This window comes from Octopus bimaculoides, chromosome 29 (assembly GCF_046866305.1).
Source record: "Octopus bimaculoides isolate indiv1 chromosome 29, ASM4686630v1, whole genome shotgun sequence".
Taxonomy (NCBI): Eukaryota; Metazoa; Mollusca; class Cephalopoda; order Octopoda; family Octopodidae; genus Octopus; species Octopus bimaculoides.
In genome coordinates this window covers 15,518,877-15,529,981 of record NC_142956.1, presented here as the reverse complement: position 1 = coordinate 15,529,981, position 11,105 = coordinate 15,518,877, and the positions used below count along the sequence as shown (strand labels likewise).

The 11,105-nt window shown below is 38.6% G+C and overlaps 1 protein-coding gene across 1 annotated transcript in view; it reads right to left on the bottom strand.

Annotated features, from left to right (window-relative positions):
- Positions 1-10,559, bottom strand: part of LOC106878970 (COP9 signalosome complex subunit 4) — a 26,576-nt gene extending 16,017 nt beyond the window's left edge. The window contains exons 1-4 of the mRNA XM_089345693.1: positions 10,385-10,559; positions 2,513-2,592; positions 1,746-1,897; positions 853-956 (exon numbers count right to left, since the gene is read on the bottom strand). Coding sequence (XP_089201819.1) covers positions 853-956; positions 1,746-1,897; positions 2,513-2,592; positions 10,385-10,467 — 419 coding nt within the window. The 5' untranslated portion in view covers positions 10,468-10,559. The remainder of the gene's footprint in view (positions 1-852; positions 957-1,745; positions 1,898-2,512; positions 2,593-10,384) is intronic.
- Between the last annotated feature and the right edge of the window lie 546 nt (positions 10,560-11,105).

The following is an 11,105-nucleotide window of genomic DNA, read 5'->3' as shown; positions in this document are numbered from 1 at the left end:
GCTGGGATCTTTGGAATAGTGCAGCGACGTCCAGTTCGGGGGCTGGTATAGCTCTCAATACCAAAGTTTGATGCCAGCCCCTCCAGTATCTTCCACACATACATCATTGCATACCTCTCTCATCTTCACTCCAGGGAGTAGAGTCATAGCTCTTCCAGTCTCTCCCAGTAGCTCAGCCATTCCATCGATGCAGTTTTCCTAATGTAACACCATTGAACTGCCTCAAGTTCTGCTACTAATTTGACACTGTGGGGTGACCACAGTTGAGAGCAGCAGTGTAGAGGCTGAATACAAATGTTCTCCATAAGGCCAGCATTGTTTCCCAGTCCTTTGTTCTGAAGGTTCTCGGAACCCAGCCAGCCAGCCATCTGCCTGCACACTGCCAACACCTTGGTGATATGCATATGAAACAAAGCATTGTTGCTCATATCAATCACCAGATCATGCACTGTGCGTGACTCTGGGACTGCCACTCTGTTTGATGCGAAGTATTGTTGTTGCTGGCTTCTGAGCACCAATTAGCTGGTAGCAGATACAATGGGCTTTTTCAGTTTCCATCTACCAAATCCACTCTTTGGTCAGCCCAAGGTTATAAATAGAAAACACTTGCCCAATGTGCCACGCAGTGGGACTGAACTCGGAACCATGTAGTTGGGAGGCAAACTTCTTAACCACACACCCACAAATTCATTAAAATATTTCGTGTAATGTAAAAATAAAACCAATTTACTGCACACAAATTTTAACAAAATTTTATTATGGACCCCTGCAAAGGCCACATAGACCCTTGTTGAAATGGATCAGAAATGACCAGGGGTTAAACAACAACAAAAACAACAAGAGGTCACTTACTTCTGTCCGGTTTCCAGTGGTATCCCAACTAAGACCTGGGCAGCTTCAGCCCATATCTTCTCTCTCTCGTAGATGTTGGCCAAGTGTTGTCTGATCGAAGCAACCTAGAAAGACGACAACAGCAACGGCTACAGTAAATACAGGACAATCACGACAACAAAAAGAACAACAGCAACAATTTCTACAACTAAAGAAGCCAGTCTTTCCATATTGTGTTGTCCTTTACCTGTGTCAGTCACAGGACTGCAGCCATGCTGGGGCACTGCCTTGAAGAGTGTTAGTCAAACAAATCAACCCCAGTACTTATTTCAGTAACCTTTTAGCATATGGATTACAGTGTCAAAAAGCTTGGTTTCCAACCACATGGATCTAGGTTCAGTCCCACTGTGTGGTACCTTGGGCAAGTGTCACATTTAATTGAATGAAAGTCAGTGTATTTCAACAGGAATATGGTAGCAAAAGGGTTAACTCTTTTGATAGCAACCTGCCCAAGACCACCCTTGGTTCTATGATACAAACTTCATATTTTAAAGTAATCTAAATTAGAAGCCTTCCATCAAAATTTCATGCTGATTTGTTCCAAACTTCAGATTAATAATGAGTTGTATCACTAAATTCTTCATTGCTTTAAAGATTAATTTAAAACAAAGTGTATTTCCACAGAAATATGGTAACAAAAGGGTTGAAGTGATCTAAATTAAAACCTTCCATCAAAATTTCATGTTAATCTATGTTCCAAACACCTGGTTTAATAACGATATAATTATTTCACGAAATTCATCATTTACAAAAACAATTGAAATATTGTAGTAGAAAAAAAGAATTGGAAGAAGAATGAAAAATGAAAGGAGAAAGAGAGAGAGAGAAATAGAGATTTGTGGATGGCAACTTACTTGTTCTTCAAAGGAAATAACCCTGGTATATACTCTCTCCAAGGTGAACTTAGCCACATCTTTAGCTGTTGGGTCAGGTAATTTGGTGAGGTGGTTACAAAAATCTGTGAGAATCTGTCTAGAAATTACCAAACTGATGTTTTCGTTGACAACTGAAATAATATGTGAAGGACAGAAACATCTGGCTTAGTGTGTAGAACAATGTATTTTGAGGTGGTGGATTTTGGCAGGAGATTCACACACCAAAGACTGCACCAAACTACACTACATGCTAGACTACACCAAATATATACTACATACTAGACTACATTACATTCCACAACACTGTACCACACACTATGTACTAAACTACACCACATTTCATAACATTGCATCATGCTACACACTACATACAAGGCTACATCACACCACACTGTACAACACTACATCACACATCCATCACCAATTCCTCATACCATTACAACCATTCTCCAACACCACCATCACAACACTGCACCACCACTCCCTAATACCACCACCTTTCTTCAACACCAACACCAACATTACAATAGTGCATCACCACTGCCCAACACCAACAGAACACTGTGCCACCACTGCCCAACACCTACAGAACATTGTGCCACCACTGCCCAACACTGCATCATCACCACAACATACACCATACCACACTTCAATATACTATATCACTACACTCCATACAAGACAACACCAAATTGCACGGCATTGCATTACACTACAGCACAGAGATAACAGAAACTTCTACTCACGTGCATCCACAAAAGTATGTAATGAAGGTATTAGATCCTCTCCCTCTATCTTTATAATGGACTCCAGTATGGCCTTGTACCTGAGAAGTGGAGACATTCAATACATTACAGAAACACATTTCGTAAGTGTAGAAAGAGGAGAGAGGGCAGACATTATGACAACATATAATATGGCTTCAAATCTTGGCACGGGCCAGAAATTTTAGGGAAATGGTTAAGACTGGTTCTTATTTTATCAACCCCACTGCCTGACTGGTACTCCTTTTATTCACTCCAGTGCTCGACTGATACTCCTCTTATCGACCCCAGTACTTGGCAAGTACTCCTTTTATTGACCCCAGTACTTGGCAGATACTCCTCTTATCAACCCCAGTACTCGACAGGTACTCCTCGTATCGACTCCAGTACTCATCAGGTACTCCTCTTATCGACTCCAGTTCTCAGCAGGTACTCCTCTTATCGACTCCAGTACTCAGCAGGTACTCCTCTTACCGACTCCAGTACTCAGCAGGTACTCCTCTTATCGACTCCAGTACTCAGCAGGTACTCCTCTTATCGACTCCAGTACTCAGCAGGTACTCCTCTTATCGACTCCAGTACTGGGCTTAGTGCAGTTTCCATACACCAAAGATATTGGTTGGCCCAGGGTGGTAGTAAAAGACTGTTGCACAGTGGGACTGAACCTGGAACCATTTGGTTGCAAAGCAAACCTTTTAGCCACTTAGTCATGGGCATGTAAACACACCAACACCAGTCATCAAGAGGTGGTGGACAACAAACAGACACAAAAGCACACACACACGAGAGGCTTCTTTCAGTTTCCATCTACCAAATCCACACACACAAGACTTTGGTTGGCTCAGGACTATCGTAGAAGACACTTGCCCAAGGTGCCACATAGTGGGACAGATGATGTAATTTATGTAGTTAATGGCTAAGTGGCTAAAAGGTTTGCTTTGCAACCAAATGGTTCCAGGTTCAGTCCCACTGTGCAACAGTCTTTTACTACCACCCTGGGCCAACCAATATCTTTGGTGTATGGAAACTGCACTAAGCCCATCATATGCATAAATGTGTATGTGAAAGTGTTTAAGACTTAAGAAATGCCTTGATGTTCAGAGATCAAATCCTGCCGAGGTCAACATTACCTTTTAACATTTTGAGGGTCACCAAAATAATATAGCAGTCTGGTATATTATTTTGGTGACCCTCAAAATGTTAAAAGGTGATGTTGACGTCGGCAGGATTTGATCTCTGAACATCAAGGCATTTCTTAAGTCTTTTATTGTTTCTAATAATAAATAAAAAAAACTGTTGCCATTTGCTGTGCATGGCACCCCCCACCCCGCACATCACAACACACACACACACAGCAGAAATTGTTGAGGTGCAGCGATTGTGGCTGGTGATGGGTTTGAACTGGCGAAGTAGGAACATCTATTGTTAGATAGACAGAGACAGACAGGTAAATAGGTAGATAGAAAGATAGATAGGTGGACAGACAGACAGAAAGATAGATAGATAGATAGATAGATAGATAGATAGATAGATAGATAGATGGATGGATATGTTTCTTTATTGGCCACACAGGGCTCAACATAGAGGGACAAAATACAAATGTAGAGTTTTTCTTTTCGATGGGGACGAAAATAAAGTAAAAATTAAAATGGGGATAACGATGAAAAGACATCGAGATAGATGGATAGATAGACAGATAGATAGGTAGATGGATGGATGGTTAGATAGGTAGATAGATAGATAGTTAGTTATATTGCTAAGTTACAGGGACCTCAACACATCAACATCAGTTGTCAAGTGATGGTCGGGTGGGGGAAAACACAGACACAAACACACACACACACACACACAGATATGCGCGAGCGCGCTTTTTTTTTTGTTTTTTGTTTTTTCCCAGCAAAGTTGTTTTACACGAATTTTTATTTCGTTTTTGAGCTCGGGTCAAACATTTCTAGTTTAGAGGCCATGGACTGACGATGTGTGACGATGTGAACGTTCTGAGTCCTCTCCCCACCCCACTCCCCTTCGCCAGCGCGTGCATTTTTTTCTTTTCTTTCCAATTCGTTCCCAGTTTTTTCCACGAATTTTTTTATTTCGTTTTTGAGCTCGGGGTCAAATGCTTTAGTTTTAACACCCTTTTATTGCCTTAAAAAGTCGTTTTTTGGATTATATTTTTTATGTCAAAGTTGTGCAACAACTTATGCATTTAGTTGTGCAATTTGTTTGCACGGGAAACCTGTCCTTTGTGGCGAATTTACCGATATTATCTAAAATTACTTTAGGCTTTTCTTAGCCATTTTGGGTCGTTTTTGAGACTCGGCGTCTCGAAGCCAATTTGCAGACGACCTCAGAACGAACGTCGGTCGCCATAGCAACGTTTATTGGCGACGTTTATTTCTTTACACTCCCTTCACCACGACTTCCCGAAGGAGGTAAGAAGGGGAAGGGGGGAGGGGAGAAGAAGTATGACGCGAACAGGTGCAGGTGTACGCGTGAAGCCTAACACCACCACCAGCAACAACAGCGATATCGTCGCAAAGGCTTCGGACCTTGAAGAAGAGAAACGCCGCCACCACCACCACCACCGCCGCCGCCACTACCACCACCACCGCCACTACCACCACCACCACCACAGCTTCACCATCAACTGCTTCTGCCAGGTCATAATAAAGTTTTTAAAATGGATCATCTTTTAGCTCTTATTTAAATTGATATACACACACACACACACATATATATATATATATATATATATATATACATACGTATATATATATATATATATATATATATATATATATATATATATATATATATATATATATATATATATATACGTATATATATATATATATATATATATATACGTATATATATATACGTATATATATATATATACGTATATATATATATATATATATATACGTATATATATATATATATATATATATATATATATATATATATATATATATATATAGACGTAGGAGTGGCTGTGTGGTAAGTAGCTTGCTTACGAACCACATGGTTCCGGGTTCAGTCCCACTGCGTGGCACCTTGGGCAAGTGTCTTCTACTATAGCCTCGGGCCGACCAAAGCCTTGTGAGTGGATTTGGTAGACGGAAACTGTAAGAAGCCCGTCGTATATATGTATGTGTGTATATGTTGTGTATCTGTGTTTGTCCCCCCAACATCGCTTGACAACCGATGCTGGTGTGCTTAAGTCCCCGTAACTTAGCGGTTCGGCAAAAAGAGACCGATAGAATAAGTACTAAGCTTACAAAGAATAAGTCCTGGGGTCGGTTTGATTCGACTAAAGGCGGTGCTCCAGCATGGCCGCAGTCAAGTAAAAGAATAAAAGAAAGAATAAAAAAGAATATACATATATATATGTATATATATATATATATATATATATATATACATACATGCATATACATACATATATATATATATATATATATATATACACACACACACACACGTCTGTATGTATATGTGTATACTTATATACATATACTTATACATGTGTGTGTGTGCATGTACCATCACAAAGCTTGTTTATTTTTATATTTTTTTATTTGAGCGTGGCCGTTGCCAGTACCGCCTGACTGGCCTTCCTGCGGGTGACATGTAAAAGCACCCACTACACTCTCTGAGTGGTTGGCGTTAGGAAGGGCATCCAGCTGTAGAAACTCTGCCAGATCAGATTGGAGCCTGGTACTGCCATCTGGTTTCACCAGTCCTCAGTCAAATCGTCCAACCCATGCTAGCATGGAAAGCAGACGTTAAATGATGATGATGATGATGATGATATATATATATATATATATATATATATATATACATATATATATATATATATATATATATTGGAAGGTTTGGAGGTGATGTACAGGATTTACATATTATTAGAAAAAATAATAAGGTACTCAGATATCTGGATGGTTGTACATTTACAGATTTTTATTAAATCTGGAAAATCTACAAGAATAGATGCAAGCGCTAATTCACAAGAACATGTGACATATTAATAAAAATCTGTATATGTACAACCATCCAGATCTCTGAGTACCTTATAATTTTTTCTAATACGTGGCCTTCGTGCCGGTGGCACGTAAAAGCACCCACTACCCTCTCGGAGTGGTTGGCGTTAGGAAGGGCATCCAGCTGTAGAAACTCTGCCAAATCAGATTGGAGCCTGGTGCAGCCATCTGGTTCGCCAGTCCTCAGTCAAATCGTCTAACCCATGCTAGCATGGAAAGCGGACGTTAAACGATGATGATGATGATGATATATATGTGACTGTCTGTCATTAAAATCATAATTTTAATATCCACTTTCCTGGAGGGAAGTTGTCAAAGAAGGAGAACCAGGATGACACGGGATGAAGCACTGAGGGCTAATCTAAAAAAGAAAAAAAGCACTGGTAATGGTGCCACTTAAAAGGCACCCAGTACATTCTGTAAAGTGAATGGCATTAGGAAGGACATCCAGCTGTAGAAACCAAGCTAATACATAGTCTGGCTCCTGGCCGTAACAGTTTTTTGTCAAACTGTCCAACCCATGCCAGTGTGGAAAATGGACGTGAAATGTGTGTGTGGGTAATCTTCCAGTTTCGGGAGGTAAAAGAAGTAAATAAAAATACAAGGGAAATAACTTAACGTCTTACTAGTATTATCCGTACTAATGTTTTTTTTTTTTTTTCAGCTGTTTATAAATAAAATCACACACGTGATTGAAGTTAGCTGTTTATATATAAATCACACACGTGATTGAATATCATTGTACCGGCTGCACAACAACTTATGGTAATCTTCCAGTATAGGGAAATAACAGTCAAACTAAAGCGTTTGACCCGAGCTCAAAAATAAAAATAATAAATTAGTGTAATAGGTGTAAAACAACTTGCTGTGAACGAATATGAAAAATGCGCGCTCGCGAACGGGTGGGGTGAGGAAGGTACGGATAATACTAGTAAGACCTTAAGTTATTTCCCTTGTATTCTTATTTACTTTTTTTACCTCCCGAAACTGAAAGATTACCATATATATATATATATATATATATATATATATATATATATATATATATATATATATATATATATATATATATATAGGTGGAGATGGACTATATGTAATCTGGGTATACCCCCCCCCCTTTTAAATTTTGTTTTTGTTTTTACGGAATCCCACGTTTTAGGCTATGGAGATTCCGATTCTGAAAAATTTTTTTCAAAAATCTCAATTTCAAAATTTCGACCCCCCCCCCCCCGGTTTTTATATAGATCCACAGGATAAACCTAACCCTAACTCAAACCCTAACCCTAACCCTGACACTAACCCTAACCCTAACCCTAAACCTAACCCTAACACTAGTTTTGTGAGATTTGGCTGTTATTTCTAGCATGTAAATAGCCTGCTTGGTGGGGGGGGGGGAAGAATTGAAATTTTTCAAAAAATTTTTTTCAGAATCGGAATCTCCATAGCCTAAAACGTGGGATTCCGTAAAAAAAATTAATTAATAAGGGGGGTGGGGAAAGGTTCAGATTACATATAGTCCACCTCTACCAAAGGATGTATTAGTATGACGCTCGGGAATACAGAAAGTCTTTAACGTTTCGAGCTATACACACACATCGAAAGAAAAAGAGAGAGATGGTGATACTTAGTGAGATGATGAGAGAGAGAGAGAGCTACATAAAAAGAGGGTGAGATACATAGAGAGAGAGAGGAATTGAGAAAAAGAGAGAGAGAGAGAAACTGTCGAAGGAAATACAATGGCTGAACAAGGGGAGACAACAAGCAGTCGCAGTCTCCATGTTTACAAGATGGGTTAATTTGGGACAAAAACTGGAACGGTTAAAACTATTACAGGGTTAATCCTCTATTGAATCCATTGTATGAAGGAAATAATAATAATAATAACAACAACAACAGCAACAATATATATTACATTCAGAGAGTGAAGATACCAGGCGGTGTCGGGCTGAAGAAGGAGAAAATTGGTAGATCTGCAAAAGGAAATTTGGGACAAACGAAATCGGGTGGTTAAAACTGTTAGAGGGTTAATAATCTATCATATTAAGGAGATAACATAAAACAAGAATAACGAGAACAATATATGTTACAGGCAGAGAGAAGATGTCAGGCGATGCGGCGTTGAAGAAGGAGAAAGGGCTACAATGTAGGAGCAATTTGGGACAAACTAAAACAGATGTCACTTGGAAGACACATAATACGGTATTATTCGGATAAATGAAATAATTATTTAGGACAAAATATAAAAAGAAAATGGTAATAATTATTTAGGACCAACCAAAAAAAATAAGCGAGTAATAATTAATTAGGAACGAACGAAAATTGGGCATTTTTCGGATAAACAAAATCGGGGTAATTTAGGACAAACTTAAAAAGAAGATAATGGGATGATTTGGGACAAACTAAATAAGCGATTGTCAGGCTGACACATAAATCGAGTATTTTTCGCATAAACAAAATAATTATTTAGGATAATTTTGAAGGAGGGGCGATAATTAATTAGAAGGCAAAAAAAAAAAAAATAGGATATCGTTTGGATAAAAATGAGATAATTTAGGATAAACTTAAAAAGAAGATATTGGGGGTGATTTGGGACAAAAAGTTGAAAATGTTACAAGGGTAGGTATGAGGTACTCGGGAGTCGATAACAACAAAATCAAAGTAAGAATGGTGCATTAGAACAACGGTTCTCAATCGGGGTCCATATGACCCTTGAGGGACCATAAGATTCTGTTGTTAAAATTTATATGTAATAGAATTGGTTATATACAAAATATTTCAACATTAATTTTATACAATTCTTAATAATATTTAATTATAAAAATATAATAGGGTTTTATTTAAGCATCAAACGGCTACGGGGGTCCAGCAGAGGTAAAATAGCAATCAAAAGGGTCCACAGGTAAAAACAAATGGTTTAGAAACAGCATTAGAAGAATCATCAGAGCATGAAAGAAAATGCCTTGTGATTGGTTTTTAATTACGACTGGATTTATTTAGTTATGGTCTAAGTTCAAATCACGCCGAAGCGAATTTAGCCTTTCAAACCCTCCGGGGGCCGGTTAATTCAATTAATGTACTAGTCAAGCATTGGTGTAGATTTAATGTTTCTATAAAGTATCCTAAATGTAAAATGATAATTAAAAGGTGAAGGGACATAGGTCTGGTTGAAAGGAAGTGAAGAATTTGGTGTAATTGAGAGGGGATCGGGTAATTTGGGAGAAACAAATAATGGAGTTAAGGGGACTGTAAACGCAATAAAAAGGGGAAAAGAAACAGAGGCAAGGATAGTGGAGATTTTGGGGGGACAGATATTTCTTGTGATATATCTGAGTTTTTGCATTTTTACTGAAAGTGAAGGAATATGAGACGAAAGAAGGGGCAATTTGGGATAGAAAGTGGGAGTAATTTGGAACAACACAAAAAATAATTTGAAACAAGCTGTAATTTGAAATAAAGGGATGGGGTAATTTGGGACAAAACAGAGGGTAATTTGGGACAAAATAGAGGGGTAGTTTGGAACAAATAAGGACGTAATTTGGGACGAAACAGCGTGGTAATATGGAACGAAAGAGATAATTTGAAATCAAAGAGAGGAGTAACGTAGGGCAAAAGGATGGAATAATATGGGATAAAAGAGATACTTTGAAACCAAAAAGAAGAGGGAATAATTTTGGACAAAAGGATGGGGTGATTTGGGACAAAAGGATGGGGTAATTTGGGACAAAGAAATTACCGTACGCAAAGCTTGATAATAAAAGAACAGGGAAAGCTTAAGTCAAGATGGATTGTTAACTATTTGTTTAATTACCTTTCGGTGACATCCTTATGAGAAGTCCCCGAATGGGACATACTGGCCAACTGATTTAGTTGCTGTCTTACCGAATGAGCCATTGCTACTGTTTTCGGTCTGGGATGGAAGATCAGTCAAGCTGCACTCTAGTGGCGAACAAGGAAAACGTTTCTTAGTCGAAGGTAGATAATTCATGCCGCATCAAGGGCAGATAATTTCTATCAGCAATAAAGACGGGAAGGGTTTCTTTGCGCGGTTGTCACAGTCTGCTAGAAATAGCGACCATATATCCCTCACATTTTGGTACAGTGCCAGATCCCTTATCCGAATTCCAGAAATTCGGGTAAATTACTGTGCCATATGCTGTACCCTGTTTTAGAAGTTGGTTAATTTGCAGGCATACTTCCACATGTGTGCCTCCTCGGACCTTGTTCCGTCAAAACTTCCAGAAAAATGGATATTTTTTAAGGAAATTTTCTGCAAATACACTTCAGATGGTCTAGATGGCAATTATTTCGAAATTTGTTGTGAAAACATTTTTCCGAGGGTGGGGAGAAGCGTTTCGGAAAATCCACGAGGCAGCTTTGTTTCCTCATAACTTTCAGAAAAAGGGGGTAATTTTTTTAATTAAATTTTCTAAAAATGCCTTTCAGTGTGTGTAGATTACGATTATATTGGAATTTAACAAAGTCTGCTATCAGTCTAGAGTTAGGAGTTAGGATAAGGAACAACGTGTCCC